General features: G+C 37.4%; 1 protein-coding gene across 5 annotated transcripts; it reads left to right on the top strand.

Annotated features, from left to right (window-relative positions):
• Positions 1-455: 455 nt before the first annotated feature.
• On the top strand, positions 456-19678 carry ARL6 (ARF like GTPase 6). Of its 5 annotated transcripts, none has more exons than XM_084506728.1 (8): positions 456-547; positions 2731-2881; positions 5058-5119; positions 6826-6894; positions 9782-9876; positions 13639-13768; positions 15208-15263; positions 17847-19678. In XM_084506728.1, the coding sequence occupies exons 2-8, from the start codon at positions 2759-2761 to the stop codon at positions 17870-17872; spliced, it is 561 nt and encodes a 186-aa protein (XP_084362854.1). In that variant the 5' UTR covers positions 456-547; positions 2731-2758; the 3' UTR covers positions 17873-19678. The 5 variants fall into 5 exon arrangements, with proteins under 5 accessions (XP_084362854.1, XP_084362850.1, XP_084362852.1 ...); XM_084506724.1 differs by having other exon boundaries at positions 5058-5122; XM_084506726.1 differs by lacking the exon at positions 456-547 and adding an exon at positions 631-698 and having other exon boundaries at positions 5058-5122.
• Positions 19679-20825: the final 1147 nt, after the last annotated feature.

Below are 20825 nucleotides of genomic sequence, written 5' to 3'. Positions count from 1 at the left end.
AGAACAGAAAATAAATAGGGCATTTAAGCATAGGCATGTGGAATGAAAGAGGGTGTTTTACTTTAAACTTAATGCTGTTTGGATTTAAGTAGTTTTGAGTGTGTACATCAGACCTAGAAACAGACACTGACTGGACTAAGCTGCACTGCAAAAAAAAAAAAAATGTATTTCTGTATGCTGTGTCCAGCCGAAACCACCTGCTGCCTTCTCAAAGCCCAGCTGTTGTAACTACTTAAAGGCGGGTTTATGCCTTATTTCCCTACATAGTCTACCAGCCACCCTCTGGAACACGCGTTCCTGTGAGCACCCGGCCCCTCTGTCCCTAACGGCACTCCCGCCTAACGGCTGCCCACGGCCGTTGGGCCGGCAGGCGGGCGGGCTCCGGCTAGCGGGGCGGTGCTGCTGGCCAACGGCCGGAAGCGGCGCGGCTGCTGCAGGAGGGGCGGGGCCGTTTCGGGGCGTTTCGGGGCGTTTCGGGGCGGGGCGGCGGTTTCCACGGCAACAGCGGCGGCGGCGGCCGGGCCCGGCCGACATTTTGTGGGCCGAGGTGTGTGCTGCGCCGGGTTGGGGGTGGGGGTTGACTTGTACATAGAAAATATATGTTATCGTTGAGTTGTCGGGGATGCTGAGCTATAAAGGGCCCTCTGCGGTGGCCGGGGCAGCCTTGGTATCGCAGCGCTTGAGTGTGAATAGTTGAGGTGAGTTAGGTGGGGTGGTTTAACGCCGGCTAGTTCGAAAGGGGCCTGCAGCTCTGCTGTGCGCATCTCTGCCTCGGGAGCTCACAGGCAGCACCTACGCGTGCGGTGAGGGCTCCGGGTTGCTGCTTAAGCTGGGCGCTGGTGATTGCAACAGCGGGTTGCAGGCACGTCTGATGCCCTTTATGTAGGCTGAAAGCCCTAGGAGCGTTTTAAGTTCTTGCATTTCCTCCTTTTCTGTTGTATGAGTACCTGTGAGGTTCTTGCCTCCTCGGTGCAACTGTCCCTTGTCCGCTCACGCTGCAGGGTTAGGGGTGTACACGCGAGCTGAGGGATGCAGCTTGCTGCCTGCAGGTTGTTCTGCAGCGCTTTTCTTTGAGTTAGTTTGGCACACTGTAAGAGTTGGTGATGTTTCAAATAGACTGGAATATTTGGGAATGGAAAAATGTAAATATATTTCTTGTTCTTACGGAAGTCTTACTTCAACATCTTCCACAATATTCCATGCTTGCCAAATTGCGGTTAGCAAGCTAGCACTTCCGTAGTGCTTCACCAGAACTTTGTATCTGGAAACTTTTCTAAAGCTTCAGTGCTTGAGGTTATGTATTTTGAAGGGCCACTGCTGCACTCAGCCAATTAACGCTTGACTGATCTCCACATTACAGGCTGTCATAAGTCAGATCAAAAATGTGAAATAGTTGGAGGTTTCCTATTGAAAATTTCATTATGTTTATTTCATTTTGTGGACCTCATCCTCTAGAATGTATATATATGTGTGTGTGTGTGTGAGGCCTGATTGCACTAGGAAGTACTGTGTTTTGGAGCAGGGGGTTGTCAGGTTAATTTGATAATAAACACTAAGTCTTAATCTGCTTTTGATGCTTGTTTGCATAATAAAGTAGTAGGGAATAAAATAAAGGGAGTTAGAAGAAAACTCATGACTTTTATTTGAGGGAATGTCTATAACTGATGTTGGACTTGTTTAATCTGGTGACAACAACATGTAGCATACCTGGCCACTCTAAAGAAGTGCAACCAAATGCCTTTAAGTGATATTTTTTCATCATTTTCTTTCTAACTTTCTGGGGTAATAAAGCTTGCGGTTTGAGCTACCCAGTGTTTGTGTGTTCTCTTTATTAAGAGAAAAAACAACCCTGGCCATTCCATGAAATTCCTCTGGCATTAATAAAATACTTTATTATTGAAAGTGTCACACGTTTGCTTTTATCTGTTTGTTGAAATTTTCTCCGAGGACTTTATTCAGGCTAGACAAAGTTTATTCTCCTTTGAAAACATGTTCAGCCAAATACCCCACGGGAAAGCATGATGAAAGTACCTCCTAATATGCAACTGCTGGGTAACTTCAGTGTCTGGACAGGAGCAGGAGTTCAGCTTCCATGTGATGTGCAGGTGAATGTTGCCTGCCTTTGTGTCTGTTGAACCCGTTATAATCAGTTTCTATTTGTAGTGCATGAGCTCCCAATTTCCACGTGTTAATATCGTCAAAGCCCATTACAATTACAGTTTGAATTGAGTTGACAGAGGTTGCTTTATTTACTTCAGGGTTCAGCAAATCACGTAGCAGGTGCTGAAGAAGGTAGATGTTGTTTTGCTTTGTTTTACAAATTACAGTGGCTGACAGGACTATTGACAGCTTGAAGTAAAAGCTACTTTACCTCCTTTCTGTCCGTTCAGCGGAAGGTAAGGAGGTGTTGCCCTCGTGCTTCTATTGGTGTGCTTGGGACACCGGCAGCGTGGCTGCCCAGTGAATCGAGGACGCTGTGTTACATCGGCAGGGCTATAAACAGCCAATCTCCTTTAGCATCAGGGCTTCTTCGCTATAATCAGCTTACACACCATTTGCTTATTACACCGAGCAAACCTGCTGCGGCACTGTTTGGACAGTGTCTTATTCGTGCTGGCCTTTTAAAAGTTTAAGGACTTCTTATCCACATGCCCACCTACTGTGCTAGTGCTGCTGTATATGTAACCCTTTTCCAACGGCTGTTCCCGTCTCTGATTTTCTGAACAACAGGTGATCGCTGTGCATTTCAGCCAGAATCATGGGACTGTTTGACAAGCTAGCAGGATGGCTTGGGCTGAAGAAGAAGGAGGTTCATGTTTTGTGCCTTGGTTTGGACAATAGTGGCAAAACAACAATCATAAATAAACTTAAACCTTCAAATGTAAGTAGTCTACTTAGTTTACTGTTGATGTTTTACTCTAGAGTTGATGTCTGTTTAAACTGTTTTTGCATGCTTTTATACTGATTGTGATCATGAAAAAGATGTGAAGAATTTTTTGATTTAGTACAGCGGTACGAATGCATTTTGCAAATTTCAAACCAACTAAAACTAAATGTCGGCAACCACGTGCATGTTATGAAAACATTTACCAAAACCAGTGTTAACATGGCACATCTTTTAAGATCACTCAGTAAAGAGGGGTTTATGATGGCTGAGATGAGGCTTGTGCATCTTGGTTATATGCATTTGGAATATAGTGGGTTTTTGTTGCTTATATCAGGACACAGATTTTGTTTTTTAAATTCCGTTGATTTTTATTTTTTTGAAGAGTACCACTGGGCATTGTTTAAAAATGTAACTCAGTAAAAGAGCCTTTTATTCGTTGGAATTAGTATTCTAATGAGAATGAAATAAATTTATAAATGAAAACTATAAAATTGCTTACTGTCTGTTGCCAATCATTTGGGGGAATTGCTGCAATTTGTAACAGAAAAAATTATATATATGTATATAATATCTATACATACATATACATACATATGCACCATTATATATGTGTGTGTGTGTGTATATATTTATATATACACACATACAATTTTTGAAACCTTCCCTGTAGCAGGGTTTTTATGTCAGGATCACCTTAGTAAAGGTGTCCTAACTAGAGCTAAATACTGACTTTAAGATTTATCACAGGGATAGATATAAAAGAAGGTCCTGAGGGATTAACTTGATTAAATAGAATTTTTCTCCTTTGCTTTACAGTAAGTCATGTAATGAGAATTTACTTCTGAATATTTTCTTTTAATGTGATATTTTAGGAGGGTGGCTTTGCATTCAACTTGCATAAGTCCTATCTTAGCAAGACTTGGCAAATTCTCTAATGTGCAACAAATGTCATTTGATCAGACTTCATGAAATTGGTTTTAGTGAGTTCAGTCAACAGATGATTTTCAGCTCTGGATATTCTTCAGAACAGTGTAGTCTTCTCAAGAGCAAGTGCTGCTTTGCTGTAGGAACAATACATCAATTGCCTGGCAATTAGAAGTGTTGCTCTGCCTGCCTGTGGTTGTATCTGCTGGGCCTCATAAATACATTTGAAATAGAGGAGATTATATTATTTCTTTAACATTTATTTTGCACAGATTTTCCCAGTTGACAAGAACTGCTGACTAAACCGTTTAGGATGGTGAAATACCATTTTCACAATAAAACTGTAGATGGATAAACTATGCTTGTTTCAGTTGTATGGGAAGGATAACAGTGTTTTTAATAAGGAGCTCTAGGAAGTCTGTGAAAGGATTGTGTATCACTTTCTCGGCTCTATAATCTGAGGACTTCTGTAATCTAAATGTGATCTGTAATCTAAATGTAACCTTTCTCCCTGCTCAGTATTTTTACTTCCGAAAGGAGCTATTATTCTGTTGTACCGATTTAGCTGAGAGGTTACTTCACTAGCTCAGCAGTAAATCTGGTTACCAGTCAGGTCTATTAATAACACTTCAAGTTTTGGCCATTCTTCCAGTGATCGTGTAGTTTGAGTAGAGCTACGATTAGGCCCTTGCGTAGTGTCTGCAGTACACTTCCCAGCCTCAGACAGAACCTTCCAGACAAGTTGAGTACAGCTTGTCTGACATGTAGACAGAAGTATACCCTCTTCTGTCAAAGAGGCTTTGGGCATTGTGCAGTCTTGTTTGTGCTGACCTTGTGGTTGTAAAGAGTGCACGAGTATTTTGAACTTTAACCTCAGTCATAGTCTTCAAGCTGTCACATTAACATATCTCATCTTTATTTCTTAGGTAGCGTCCACATGTACACACACAGTCTAATGTAATCTCACTTTTAAGGATGAAATGTCTTCAGTGCTCTTGTCCAATTGTATCTACTGTTTTTCCTAGATAATAATTCACAATCAAGGTTTTTCACTATGCTTTTCTGGGAATTTATTTAGAAATAGTATGTAGATTTATAAAAAAAAAATCTTTTGTATTGCATTGTGTTTTTGCATATTGTATTTTGTATTGGGAAAAATAGATGTGTAATATATTCATGTTACCAATATATTTCAATATTTATGTGTTTTCTAATTTGATTTAAAAATGTGTACTTTCTCTTATAGGCTCAAACTCAGGACATCGTTCCAACAATAGGATTCAGTATAGAGAAATTCAAGACATCCAGGTAGCAGTTTCTTTAATTTTCTCCCTTTTAATGGTAATAGTGTACAACAGTTGGACTTGCATCACATTTTTAATATAATGTAACTGAGCATAATGGTGTGCTGGCCTATTGAAGTGTTATGTAGCCTGCTGCAGTATTGTAGCATCCAGGTGTCTTAGCTGCAATTCTGGACTGACAGTGTTAAAATATATTCCGTGTTTTGCACTGCTATAAAACTATATATGTAAAGTATTTTTTTTAATTTTTTGGTAATAAAAGCTTTGCAGTAGTATGTTATGAGCATCTGATTTCTTTCTTAACTGTTTCAGACTGGGACACTGTTACAGTCTTGAGGACAGGCAGTTACTTAGGTGGCAACCTGTATTCTGATAAGCACTCTCACTGGAGAGACTCTGAGGAGATTGCTGTCTAATCTCATTAAATGAAAAATGGTGGTTAAAGCCTTAGCAATGGAAAGATGTCAGGGGCAAAGGTCAGGAAAGGAACAAATTATTGGCTGAGTGAAGGCCAAGATGTTAGGAAAGCTAGGATGTATGTAAGGGATATGGTGAGGCAAAAATGTTTCAAAGAGGTAACATTAGATACTAATTTATTATTTTGTAACCTTCATTGTGTATTTTTAATGGGTGCAGTCAGTCTGCAAGACAATTGTTTCCTCCTTGAGCTGACATATGGGATTGATGGGGTTCCTGTTTTTCCAGGAGGCTCACAGCTGTATTCTGTCTCAGTAAAGCACATAAGACAGGTTTGGGTGTGTGAGAATGTAAATCCATTTATATTACTTTCCTTTATTCTAGTCCTGTAACAGGAGAAGTGACCTGCGATTATAAAATGTAGAATGTTTAACCAAAAAAAAAAAGTTCTAGTATTACAATCAAAACCTTGTTTTGGAGTTGTTAAGAACTTTTTTACGTGGCAGGGCAGCTGGTCTAGAACCTGGTAATGTCTGGATATAGACTGGAAAGAATGTTTTGAGACCTTCTCATTTTGTTATTGCTTCCACTCTGGAAGCTATGTGGGACTACCCAAAATAGAAAAACCTAGTATTGCTTTCAGTGTTGCCTCTGTAAACATTTCAGAAGCAGATCAGAGTTTTCCTGTCATGTTCTGGAAGTTGACCTTGTGTTTAGCATTTGTGTGAAATCTCAAAGTTGCAGAGACTGTCCTTTGTAGCTTGGTCACCTGCAGAAACCTGTTAGTGCCAGAATGTGATGCTTCTCTGAAGGGAGAGCAGGGTGTGTTTTTTTTGTTTGTTTGTTTTTAGTTATTGGGTTTTTTAAAGTTCAGCCTACAGAATGTTTTTGATGCTGTTGATGCCTGTCTAAGGACAGAATTTAAGACAGGATGTGCATTTTAAGTCATGGCTCTTCCAAATTTTATATATTCAACATTGTAAACAACATTCAATGATAATGTGATCAAAAGAGAGGCTGAATGCGAGCTTATTTTGTATTCAGTGCAACTTTCTGTAATTGATTTAGTTCTTTTTGCAGAGAATAAACATTTCTTCTGTTGTGAAGTATTTCTATGATAAGACCACAAAGCTGGGTGGGATAGTTTTGACGGCAGATACAGCAGCCAAAGTTCCTTTTGGAATCATTCAGATAGTTGGGATTCAAGTTGATCTGGCTCTTTCTGTCAGGGTAGCAAAGTAAATGGTTTGGTTTTGGTTTTGTTCTTTGTGGCTGATTTTCTTTTCTTTACAGTTTGTCTTTCACAGTGTTTGATATGTCAGGCCAAGGCAGATACAGAAACCTCTGGGAACATTACTACAAGTAAGCCTATTATTTGTTTTAAAGCATTGCTGTTCATATTAGCAGGCATGTACATTGTATAGATGGAAGTCTAATAATACCTAGTGCTTAGAAATGAGTTAGAGAAGAACTGTGCCTGGTGTTTGATAGGAGGTTGGTCTGGTTAAGTACACCTACTTTAAAAAGAATTGATATGCTCTTAATTATCATACTTTTGGGGACATCTTGTTATCTCAAAGATTGGAGGAGTGTGCTACAGGTAAGATTTAAAAACAAAAACAAAAAATCCTGTAAGAAAGTACCAAGATAAATTAGGTCTCTTACTTTTCTGCTCTTCTGTAAGAGACTTTTAAGAGCCAAAAGATATTGGTTGGTGGCTGAGGGTTGCCTTTTTTATTTCTTCAATATGTGAGGAGCCTCAGAGGATGAGGTGACACACGTAAACTAAGAATTTGATCAAGTATTCTCAAATGTCACTTATGAAGTAGGATGTAGGATTTTATAACATTATGGTTCTCATAGAATCACAGAATGGTTTGGGTAGAAAGGCACCTTAAAGATCCGTTCAGTTAGAACCCTGCTGCAATGGACAGGGACCCCTCCCACCAAACCAGGTTGCCCAAAGCCCCATCCAGCCTTGAACACCTCCAGGGATGGGGCATCCACAGCTTCTGTGGGCAGCCTGTGCCAGGACCTTCACTCTTCTGAGTGAAGAATTTCTTCCTTATAGGTAATCTAAATCTAGTTTAACTAGTATTCTAGTTTAAAGCAGTTACCCCTTGTCCTGTCACTACACACCCTAGTAAAGAGTATCTCCTCATCTTTCCCGTAGGCCCCCTTTAAATACTGGAAGGCTGCTCTAAGGTTTCCCTGGAGCCTTCTCTAGGCTAAACAACCCCAACCTGTCTTCACAGAAGAGGTGCTTCAGCCCTCTGAGCATCTTTGTGGGCACCCCCTGGACCTGCTCTAGTAGGTCCACGTCTCTTGTAATAGGGGCCCCAGAGCTGGATGCACTGCTCCAAGTATTGACTTACTGGTAATAGATACTATTGTCTATTTTTCTAGCTTCTGATGAAACTTGAAGCTTTTTCTGTTGTTTCATTGGCATTCTGTAATACCTGTTACTGATCAACAGAAGGTGAACATTATTATATCACACAGAAACAGCTTGTGTTCTTCATTCAGGAGATTATAATATCATTTAAATATTCAATTAGTATTAAGTGTGATAAATCTCATAGTATTCTGTAACTAAGGATTAACACTTCATCTTTGTTCCATCAAAATTGTGTTAACAATTTGAAGACTTGTGTGGTCATCGCTTTCAAGAGCGTTAGGTGTCTGTTTCCCAAAACTTTTAGATTTCAATGGCTGATGCCCTTAGGCTGCACTCAGAATGCTAACTGAGTGTTTCATAAGCAAATGATTTTTCTGTCTAATGTATTTAATGCAGTAAATTACTCCTTGTGTGCCACAAACTGCTTTTTTAATGTTAATGGGAAAGGAGTTTCTTAGTTAATGCTGACAGTGAAAAGTACACTTGTATCCACTTCTGTTCCTGCAGTCAAATACTGAAGATTAACTTCTGCTAAAAATAATATAAAATAATTAAGTACTGTTTAGTTTACAAAGTTAAGCTAGATTTAACTTTATAAGAACAGCAAAATGTCAGTTAATTCAGATCAAATATCTGTGTTGAAGTAGTTGCTTCAAAGTACTTAAAGTTTGCCCTTATACTTGGCTTGAACCTATCTTCCAGGTTGTCCCCAAAAGACAGGTGTCTTAATTATTTGTAAATTTATGTTGTGTTCCTGTCACTGCTACCTGTTTGTGAAGTTATTTTGTGTTAGTAAATGCATGCTAGGACTCCGTTTCCTAGCATTGTACACTCAAACCTTTTGATTATTAGCTGAAACAGTCAAAGTATTTTTTTTTGTTTACTATTCAAGTTCTTCTGTATTTCACAAAATAATGGATGTTCTCCTGCAGTCTTAGACTGGTCAAGATATTTCTTTTTGTCAGTGGTGACTCGTTTTTGTTTGTTTTGTTTTGTTGATGGGGTTTTTGTCTGTAAGATAGTACTGAGGGGTATGGTTGGCGGGTGAGGAAGTACCTTTAATTGTCTCTCAGAGAAAAAGGACAAATAACTATGACATTAACATGTAAATTAAGAATACCTTTTGTGCATCTCCTATAGCTGTTCTTCTGAATTGATCGGACTTTATTTTGATTTCAAATAAGTTTCAATAAATGAAATATGAATTATAAATAATATGCTGAAAACAGGAGTTGAATGGCGCATTTACATTTTGACAGTGGTCATTTTGCCAGCAAAATGTCTTGATAATTTGCAATAGTAGAAAGTTTGTACCTGTTTTTAAAAAGTTTAAAAAAAAAAAAAAAATCCTATTTATGCAGACTTTTGTGAAAGTTAATCTGCATGTGCCTGTTTGTTAAACAGCTGTTTTTCTTTAAAAATAAAATCAACTTCAATTTTAAAAGAAAAATTATAAATAAAATTGTTTTAGTGTAGGAAACAAAGGATTTTTACAAAAAGCTATCTACAGGTTTACTTTGTGACCGCACTGTCAGCATAGCAGTCAGTTATGTTTTCAGAGTTCACTTTTCAGTATCAGTGGTGAAATCATGATTTCTGAAGAGGCTGTTGTGTACATTGAACCTTGGAAGAGTCATGTAGCTAACAATCTCAAGTCTAAAAAAATGTGTGCAGGTTGTCAAAAGGTTGAATTTCAGAAATAGGGCTGGATTCAAATGTTAATGGCAAATAACAGAAATTAGAAGAAAAAACAGGTTTGTTTGCTTTTTTGGTGTTTCTTCTGAAGCCTTTTCTTAATCACAGTTTAAGAGAACCTATAATTTGCCTCTTTGCTCTTTTTATGTTATGCAGAGAAGGCCAAGCCATTATTTTTGTCATTGATAGCAGTGACAAATTAAGAATGGTTGTGGCCAAAGAAGAACTTGACACTCTTCTGAATCATCCAGGTGAGGAGGCTTTTTTCCCCTTGTGTCTCCATATTCGTTATGTTGTTGTAAGAACAGCTCTTATTAACTGACACATTCTGCATTCTGAATATTTTATAAATATTTTAGACGTTCATGAATACTAGAATGAGAAAAATAGCCCTGGATAAGTGTGTTTTGTTTTTAATATACCTATTCCGACTTACAAACTGATTGTCAGTTGGCTGCGTTTTGTTGGATTGCTTCTTCTTGGACTTCCTTCTTAATCAACATAGAACAAAAGTTGTGCTAGTTTGAAGAATAGTTGTTTGACCTTTTGGAAGCTGGAGAGTCTGTATACAGTGACTAACATACACAAAATTCCCTTGTCTAAATTTTTCCATGAAGACTAGTTCCTTTAATGTAAATTTTATTTTTTTTTTTTTTATCTTCATGATCTTATCTTATTACTATTGCAAGATAGCTGGAAGTAAGGATACCAGGGTAGTTATACCAGTCAGTTTCAATTGCCTATAAGAGGATATGTGGGGCAGGACAGAATGTGAGAAGATTCATGGTGAGGCATTTAGTTTTAGGGGATTTTACTTTTTTTTTTTTTTTTTTTTTTCCCTATGGGGCTGTATTCTCTTAGATAAGTTTTGAGATCAGTCAACTCTTCCCTTCTTTGCCTTTCCATATGGCCAACACTATTGGAATCAAATTATGTATTTATAAGCAATGTGCAATTTTGATTGACTTTCAGCACTGTAGTAGCTGTTCTGAGTAGCCAGAGCGTAAAACTACTTGCAGGAAATTTAAAAGTGAAATCATACTGCAATTTCGTATTTATTAAACTGGTAGAGCCTTAACTTGTGGGGTTACAGTACTAGAAATAAGAAAAGAGAAATACTTCTATATTTCTAACCAAGAATAGTATTGTGAGATAGGAGCCAATCATATTGCTATTGTTTCCTTTTCCATGCAGGCTGCATATAATACATGCTCAGCTACAGCATCTTTACTGATGAGCTCATATGTGAGCTGACTGGGCCCTCATCGTCTCACCTTCAGAGGAATGGGCCACTTTGAGCGTAGACACTGAAAGGACAGGCTTGCAAAGTTCAAGGGGAGGGAGGAGGTGAACCGAGGGCTGCAGGTGGATTATGTAAGGATCAGGGAACCCTAACAAAGCAGGTATTAACCACACTGGTAAACAGGTGATTCTGTTGATACAAGGGAAGCCACGTAAGAATAAGGATAGGAGGTAGACAAAACTGCAGTATGTAGAGCTTTATTATAACACAAAAGAGTAAAAAGCATTAAGACTGAGGATTTGCAATTTTGGGTATAGTATTTAGGTATTAACAGGTTACAAATACTGATCTAACAGGTCAGCACTCTTCAGCTTTTGATACGCTTATATTTTTTCATTCTCAAAGATGGTGGCTGTGGCCACCTGGTGTATTCCCCAGCACCAAGGAAGGGCGCTATTGTATTTTTGCCTTGGGGCAGCTCAGGTGAAATGCAGCAATAGTGTTCCTATTTTATCCTTTGGAATTTTGACAGGTCTTAATTCAAGAGAGCCAAAGGGAATAATTTTTGATAAAAGTAGCTATTAACCAAATCAATCTATAACTGTTTTACTACAGCAATATTTGTATTTGCATTACTGTTGTTCCACCCTTCTTCTACATGCCCTGTTTTCTCCCCTTCTGTGCTTCTGCCTCTGTGATCCCCCTCTAGTGGTTTAAATGAACATGCTTACAGTTTAAGTGGATGCTGGGTAATAACCTTGAATAGATTCCCGTCCCTGAAACTCTTAGCAATCCTTCAGTAAAACAGGCTTTGCCTGAAGTGGTCAGGTGAAAGGGAATGTGAAATGTAAAGCATTAATGGTGGTAGAAGTTATACTAGCGCGGATTGTTCTGAAGATCAAAACTACTACTTCTGATAGTGGACTGTGCACGCTACAAATAACAGCTTGTTTAATGATCACTGTTACCTTATTACTTCAGCATTTTGCAAGATCACCCTCATTAGATACCTAGTAGATTACCTAGTCAGACGTTGACTCTTGGGTCACTTGACCTCCAGCACATGCTTCTAAAATAAAATGAAATTTCTATACGTTTGAAATGCTTTGTATAAAATTACACATTGCATGTCTCTAGTGTCTGTCTTTTTTTTTTTAACGTGTTATCTTATAACTTATTGCAACAAGCAAATGTTAGCTTTCCATCAATAACTGCAAAAAGATGGGGGGAAGGGGAAATTATAGTAGGAAACAATAAAGTAGGAAAAAATGCGTCTGTTTGTCAGTTTATTTAGCAAATATCTTTAAGTGTGCATTTATGAGTCTATGTGGGTAGGTACCCATTTTCAAGTACTTAATGAAAAAGAAAACTAGTGAGAGCTCCTTGGTAAACTTGGCTATCTGCGTATGTGATGTTAACAAACTTCTGTGGTTCCAATATATCCATAAACTGCAACCTGTGAGTGCGAGAGTTCATTTAACTGTACTTTAGGTTACTGTAAAAGTATCAGTTGGGAGACACAAAAGCTATTCAACTAATCAAAATTTTGGAATCAAAACAGAAATTTAATTGTATTCTTTCTGTGCTTCTATTTTAAGGCCTTTGATTCATGTTAGAGGAAAAAGTAGTTCCAGGTAGGGTAAACAGTTGTGAAAACATCAGCGTTTTGTTGAGCACTCACGATCTCTGAGTATGGTTGTAGTAGTAGTATCTCCCCTGGATTTGTGGGAAGGTTCAGTAAAAGCATAATTAAGAAGTTCAATTCATTTCAGTGTTAGAGTTGTGTTTTGTTTTTTTTTTTAAAGATGTTCTGCCACCCTTCCCAGCAGGGTCAGCTGACTTGTTTGGAGGTTCTGAATAAAACCTTAACTTGTTTCCTATGGGAAACAACCTCTTCACTTTACTATTCTAAGAAGCATCTCTATGGTAATTTTCATCAGTTTTATTTTTAAAGATCTTTTCCCATGAAAAATTTATGGGTTGATTCAAATCCAAATTTTCCCAAATCCCACAATTAATCTTTTTAAATAATGTGGAACAATTTCTGTAGCTGGCACTGATACTAGTAATTTTTTGCCAGCTTTATTCTCTTCAACCTGGCAGATGTATGCTTTGTTTCGTTGCAATGACTCTTTAGCCTTTCATGGTAATCAGCGAGGCTGTTGCATGTATAAATACACCAGAAACTAGCAGTGTATCAGGGTCCTTGGTTTGGACTATGGTTCCCACTATTAACTACGAAGAGCTTCTGGAAGAGAAGTCTTTGTTCAAGTGAAGGTCAGATAAGGGATGTCCTGATGTCTGCATCTTTTATTATTTTATGAATTTTAAAGAAAGTCGTGGATGTACTCCAGGATGCTAAAAAATAGTGCAGACTACTCATATGCATCTACTTTTGGGAGGTTATGAAGGAATGCAAATAATTTTTCTGGTCACTTTACACATCCAATCTTCACTAAACAGAGGCACACAGTATTTGTAGGAAATTGCTTGAACTCCTGTTCCTCAGCTTCACCAGCAACTTCTACCTACAGCTTTAAATATATGTATAAGGTAGGGGGAGATCCCAAAGCCTACCAGAAAGTTTGAGCTTTCTTGAAGCATGCATCAGAGGCCATGTGACCCAACAGTGTGCATCTTGGTAGGATACAACCTTCAAAGAATTGCAGTTGCAGGTGAGCAGAATACCTTCTTGTATTGTTTGTAGTTTGTTACTTGCAGAGATTGTGTTGCATATTGTCATGGTTCTTCTATTTCTGCTTGTGCCTAGATATTAAGCACCGTCGACTGCCTATTCTGTTCTTTGCTAACAAGATGGACCTCAGGGATGCAATATCATCTGTGAAAGTATCTCAGTTATTGTCATTAGAAAACATCAAAGATAAGCCCTGGCATATCTGGTAATCTTTCATTTTATTTTTATTTTTACTCTTTTATTGGTGACAATTTGTATTCATGTTTTAGTTCTATCATGCCACACAGTATTATGTAAGACGAAACTAAATCTACCAGATAAAATGCTGGTCTCCTGTATGTGGAATGAGAGGAAACATTACAATACTTGCTATGAAATACATTTTATAGGCACGATACAATACATTCATGTAGACTGTGAGTAGAAAAATTTCGCAAGAGAACTGTTACCCAAATAATGAAATCGAGAACTTCAGTGAAATTGAAAAGCAATGTTCTTATCAGAAGAGTAGCTACGCCTATTTTTTGCTGGGAAATTGTGTGGAATTGCCATCCGTGTTGCTGCTGGATTGTCTTGCGGGATAAATAATAATCAACAGCGAAGCCTTTAGAGTTGTTTTCTCTCAGTCTCCAGGTGCTGCTGTTAAAAGATCTCTTAGTAAGCTGTTCCTGTGGGAATTCAGAGAGACAGTATTGCACCACATAATGTCTGAGGGTTTTTTTTTTAGTTTTAAGAACTATCCTATTTTCTTTCTGAAGGATGTAAAGCTTTCCTATAAATAAAAGAATTGTGTCCATGTTGACAGGGGAAAAAACCCTTTCTGCTCAGAAGTTCTTTACAGAAGTTAGATTTTTAGCTTACAAAAGCTCATATATTGTAAACTAAAATTGATATCAGCAGCTAAATGCTGCTGAAAACTGAGATTTTCATTTTAGGCCTTTTAATAATTAACTTGATTACCTGGGCATTGTTTTGGGATTGTTGCTTTACACCAATGAATTCCCAAGCTCCCTGAGAAATAATTGTATAGATAACCACAAAGCAGTGTAGATTCACTGCTGTGTTAATTTTCATAAGCTGCTGAATGAGGGGCCTTAAACAGTTGTACCCCTGTGATTCAAAGGGTAAATTCACACTGTTCTCATTGTGGCCTAATATAAACAAACAGTCCTAGGGTGGCTGTTAGAAGAAGTGCATATTCACAGTGTACAGTACTTGTTTCCTCCAGTACTCCAGCACCTTTGCTTTGTATAGGAACTGTGTGGGAGGAAGGAAGGTGCTACTTTGGTCTTTTAGACAGAAAACATATGTTTTACAGCATTTTCAGAGGGCGTTATTGAAGTGTATCTGCAGCAGAACAATACGGCTGCCTCGTGTGGGAGGTCTTCAAGAGCCCCTCATGCTCTAAGAATGATTCCCCTGTCTCAGAACTGTAGTAGTTACTCAAAACTAAAATCACATCTTGAAATGTTCTTATATTGGGAAGGTACTGTAGAATTAATCCTTTGAGAAGCAGTCTTCTCCAGGTGCAGAAAACTTAAGCATACATGCTGCATTGCTGTTCTGTAAATTACAGGTATAGTGATGAGTTCATTGAAACTGGTATTATTACAATGTCTTCATAATTTGATTTGTTGCTTTCAGTGCCAGTGATGCTCTTAAAGGAGAAGGTTTACAGGATGGTGTGGATTGGCTCCAAGGTATACAATATGTAATTCTCTTGCTCTGTTCTCATTCTGTTAAACTCTTTTCATTTTGTAAGTTTTTTTTCTTTATTTCCTTTGTTTTCTTTCTGTCCATTTCTGCTCTCAGATCAAATCACACAGTGAGTACTGATGCTCTATCTCATACTTCCCTTTCATTTTTCTCCTTAACGTGCACGCAAACAGCATGTTAGTTCTCTGCCAAAAGTGTGTACTATGAAATGTTAATACATACTCTTGAAACAGTGCAAAACTTTCTTTTAGACAATAATAATACCTAGTGTTCCAGAACTTTAATTTGTATAGTGGTAGCTCAATTTGTTCTTTAATTTATTCTTACTGGCCTGTTCCAGATTCCCATATCTTGTTGCTAAGCATTTGGAAATGGTGAATAAGCAGGCTAGAAACGAATACCCTGATTTTGATTTTTATTTTTTTTTTGATGTAGAGCCCCCAGAAAAACTGCTTACATTGTAAAGATCCTAGCATATGCAGACACTCATAACCACATATAAAATAACAGATCTGGCTTATATGATGTATTGCATACACATTTTTTAATTGCAAACTTGGTGTGGTTGCTGTGTTATTTCCTTATGTTGTGTATTGGTAAGGATTGGGTCTCTATGGTCCTCCCATGTACTGCTAAATGTTTAGAATAGTGAAGTGTGGTATTGTTCTAATTTTAGTGCCCTCAATCTAAGTACAGTGCTTACATTGTGAGTGTATTAGATAGTGGAGAATAATCTGAGTCTGAGAGCAAAGTGCTGTGCAAGGTTTGTCTAGATTGACGTGTTCTATGCTTTGATAGCCACTAGATGTCAGCAATGTCCCAGAGTTAATGCCACCGAATTTCCTTCAAAGGTGTAGCTAAGTAGTATCAGACATTCTACCTGATTAACATTACCCCTCGTGTCCATGGATACCAGACTGTCCTTTCTACATAGAATCCTTTCTGTTAATTAGAAGGAGATAGTTGGTTTTACTACACTAGTACAGAATACAAAAAACATTTGGTCATGTTTTCAGATGAAGGTATACTCACTAAAAATAGCTTTTACAAAGAGATTGACTGCCTTACTGAGAAACGGATGCATCCTCCACCATCTAAAAGAGTTCTGTAGTAGAGAAGCAGCACCTTGCCACTGAGCTTCCTTCACTGCTGTATTTCATTACAGAGAGTAGATTCCAAATATAATACTATTTCCTAATTTTAGGCATAGTTCTGATTCCGTGATAACTTCCTGTGATTTCCGGGGTCTCCACTTGTCTTTGAGAAAACTTCTAAGTTTCAGTCCAAAGTTGGAGTTGATGATTTTGTATGTAGCTTCAAGCTACTTAAAGAGGTTCTCAAATGTTTATCTAAATATTTTCTGATGAAATATGATGATGATGCTGTCACTCACTTGTATAGCTCTTTAAGAATTTTAGCTATCTGTGAGAGTGAATAGCTATCATTTTCTGAGTTGAAATTCTTCTTGGATGGGTTTTACCTAAAAAGAATTCTGATTAACTCCCATCTCAGTGTACCCTAAAAGCTTAAGTGGGGTTAGGTTTAAACTGAATTGTCACCTAAGCATGTGTGGTTTGGCAGTTACACTTTCAGTGGATGAAGATTTCATTTCAATTTCTACTATGATTCTCCTGCCCATTGCTAGAGCACTGGAGGAGAAAAGTTGGAAGAACTCTGTTACATTGGTCTCTAAATCACAAGTGTCATAAACTTACGTGGAGGAACAGACACCTGGTTAATGAATGTTTTTTTCTCAACAACCATCCTTTTCTTAGTTACTTTTTGCAGATCCATTGTAGGTCTTTTGCAGACTCATAGCTTCCCTGGTTTCAGGAGGGATCAGGTTTTGCCTTTTTTTCCTCAGCAAGAGTTGAGATTGCTTATTTTCTCATTTTGTAATGTGGATTTCTATTGCAACACCATATCATCAGTAGGGTAAAACGAACCTGTCTCATGTCGCACTAAACACGGCTGTCATTCCCTACTACTGCTTTTAATTAAATTGTGCTGACTTCCCCATATTGTAATGGGGATGCAGTATATTTATGCTAACTAAGAAAATCTTTGAAGTGAATTTGGAAGTGGCAATCAGGCTCTCAGTATGGAGAAGTGTGGTTACTGAGAGCAAGGATGTTTCCATGTGAATTATGCAAAAACAAACTTTAAATCCTTTGGTGTTCATTGCTGTCAGGGAGTTAATTCTAGTTTAGTTATGTGGAAGCTGAAATGCACGCTAGGAACTGAAATGTGTACTTCACAGCTCTCAGACCTTGTTCTCATCCTTTACCTTAAGCTTGTAAAGGATAAAAATTATGTAGACGGTTCTTCCTGTTTAATTAGCTATATTTGAGGAAAACTACTTGGTTGTGGAGGAATTTCAGAAGTGGTTGTGAGAGAAAACTGAAAACAACTCGAACTGGATTGTGCCCCATTATTTTAACTACACCAAAGTATCTGTTGATGTAGTTCCATAATTTGGACATACTGGGCTATGTTTTCAAAAAGCGAAATAAAACAATATTTCATCTTACTTGTATTTAATACTAGCTCTCTCTTTTTATTAACAGATCAGATCCAAGCAATGAAGACATGAGAGATAAATAAAAGATGTATGGTGTTCTCACAAGTTTTGTTAGTAGGTATATGAGATCTTGGAAAAGAAGAAAGACTTGAAGAATACAGCCAGTTCAGCTAAATATTCTGTGTTGATTTGTTTCCTTTTAGTATCACTTCCAGGAAAAATGCATTAGATAACATAGTACCTCAGGTAATGCACATCCATAAATAGAATTGAATCTCGGTGACTGGAGAGCATATTTTAAACCAAAAATGTGTAAATAATAAGCATCTGCATTCATTTTAGTTATAGTTGATAATTAGCCATCAAGAAGTGCCCCTGTGTTTTTTGGGGGAAGACAACTTTTAAGCAAGTGGTAAAATGTATATTCCTGAGGAAGAATAATTAGCACTTCCTGAAATAAAGCTGTATGAAATCCTTAAAATTTGGCACCTGCGAACAGTAGGTATTTCTGGCATTTTTTACTGTAAATTGTGACATAGGTTTTTTTAATAACCATCTGCAGTAGGCTACTAGAAGAATATTTTGATTGAAGTTACAAGGATTCAAATACTAAGTGCAGCTGTTACAAATGATTGCAGATGTTTTTAAGGAACTGCTCATAACGAAATGTTACAAACTGTTTTTGTGATATGCCATGGTTATATTTGCATTCCCATCAATAAAACCTCAAATGTACTGCATGTCACTTTTTTTTAAGATAAATATGTTCATTGATTGCCTTTACATTATGGGGGTTCTTGGTTTTTAGTTCATTTCATTCAGAATTTTTGTCCATTTTATGATGAAAATAGCATTCTATACTGTAATAAAATGGTTCTCTCAATATATTTTTTTTAATTGCATGCATTTGTTATACTTTCTGATAAGCTAGACTGCAGTTCCAGGTATTTGTGAAGCATACAATTGAAAATCATATTTTGGAAACAGTTAAGGGGCAGTTCACTAGTAAGTAGATCATTAATATGAAATATTTATTATACTTCTGTTATGTATAAAATGTTTTACTTTCAAGAGGGATTTTTAATAAACTTTTGAACTTCAACGATATAGTCTAAATAACAAATTAAACCAGTGCTAAGCACTCTGTTTTTGTCATGCCAACTCTTCCTCATTAATCCCTCTTCCTGTGTCTGATAAACAAGAAGACACTCACAGAGTAGTAAAGATGGTCCTTGACTGTATTTCACTTCCACTTACTCATTTCTGTGGGAGATTTAATATGTAGGTCTTGGAAAAGTTTTTTTTTTAATCTCTCATGTTAACATATAAAACAAAGAAATATTCTGTAAGCAAGCCTTTTATGGCTTACTTAATAGAGGAATATTTGGAGCAAAGGGAACTGCCTGAAATGATAACAGCTTGATGTACTTTAATAATAATTGAATTTTAACTCACCCGCTTTGCTCAAGGGAGCTCTTACTGTAAAAATCTATCTTACAGGATGTTATATTTCTGACAATTCTGTTTGTCATGAAGATATTTATCCTGCATGTCTGTTTCTGTGACACCTTTGGCCTACTGCTAAAGATATACACAATCAAGTACAAAGAAGGAAAAAATTTAGAAGTTTTCAGAACTCTGAGTTCTGTGGCAACTTCTTGGTTTACTTTGCATTGGATAATATGGCAACAAAAATAATATTTTTTGGAGACATCTTTTTCTGAGTACAAACACTTTGCAATTATTTGGTTCACTTAGATGGTATATTTAATTTTAAGTTGACGTTAATTTTTCCTTACCAAAGCAAGGTTTAAGTTCTTACATAAAACCTAACTGCATTTCTGCCTTTCTTGAATAAAAATGTTTTTGAATATGGACCTTAATGGCTTGCTGATGACTTGTTTTGTTGACCACATAAAATACTGTCTTTTTTCTTATGGTCATGGGAAGCTGTTTGAACCTACTGCTTTCTTCTTCCACCCACAAATCTGAAGGAAGTACCCTATTAACTTTTACTTTGTGCTTTCCAGTGAAGTTAGTAAGTTCTCTGAAAACAGCAGTTACTTATGTATGCTGATTTCTGCCCCCCTTTTTTTGGGAATTTAAAAAATTATTTTATTTTTAAATAAAATAAAGATCCTCAGCAGATCTTTCTGTTCCTCTTCTACCAGGAGACTGTGTTGGATGGAGATCTCTTTGAATAAGTGAGAATAGGGACATTCCCTTCAGTGACATTTTGTTTTTTGGTTACTGCTTTAGTCATCTCATGGCTACTACTTTTAGAGCATTTGTGATTGTTGTGTGGAACATACAACTGCGCAAGGAATGTCTGCATGTTCACCTCTTCTTGCACTGGGACAGCTCCATAACGTACAGTTGCTACAGCCTTGACCTGCTCTAATAGATTTGGTACATGGATCATAAATAACAAAAAAGCCTCATGCATCTGTACAAAATGCTTCCTTGGAGTTTTTTTCTGAGTGCCAGGAACTGTTGCTTTTTAATGCTTTTAGCCCATTTAATTTAGAATGCTAATATAATTAGATTAATGAGTTTTACCTGGATGCTCCAAGGCAATTTGGATGTATGAGTTTGAGCTTCAAAAAAAAAAAAAAAGTTCCTTTGGAGGTTTAAATGGTGCTTGTAGAATAGTCTGTGTTTTTGTTTGTTTGTTTTTATACCATGTTACCATAGGTATATGTAGTTTTCAATTTCGTAAGTGTGAAGCTGAAAAGCAATAGAGCGAGTCACCTATGAAAAGTCACCTAGGAAAAGCCTATGAAACAGTTCTGTCTTGACAACCTATGCAATGTGGTATGTTATTGCTTCTCCTTCCATTAAGCACTCGACTCTGCTAAGCATTTATGAATTTCCTTAAAATATGCCTGATCATGCATAAGACTGTGTGCTTTCAGCTGAAACATGAGACGGTCACTTTTGCATACAAAGTACTGCTTTCTACATCTCTCCTTCACAAGTAGGAGGCTATCAGGTAAATAAATGTGTGAATCCAAATTCTTTCTAG

Source organism: Aythya ferina (genome assembly GCF_964211825.1).
Source record: "Aythya ferina genome assembly, chromosome: 1".
NCBI lineage: Eukaryota > Metazoa > Chordata > Aves > Anseriformes > Anatidae > Aythya > Aythya ferina.
This window is presented reverse-complemented; position numbering and strand designations above follow the sequence as displayed.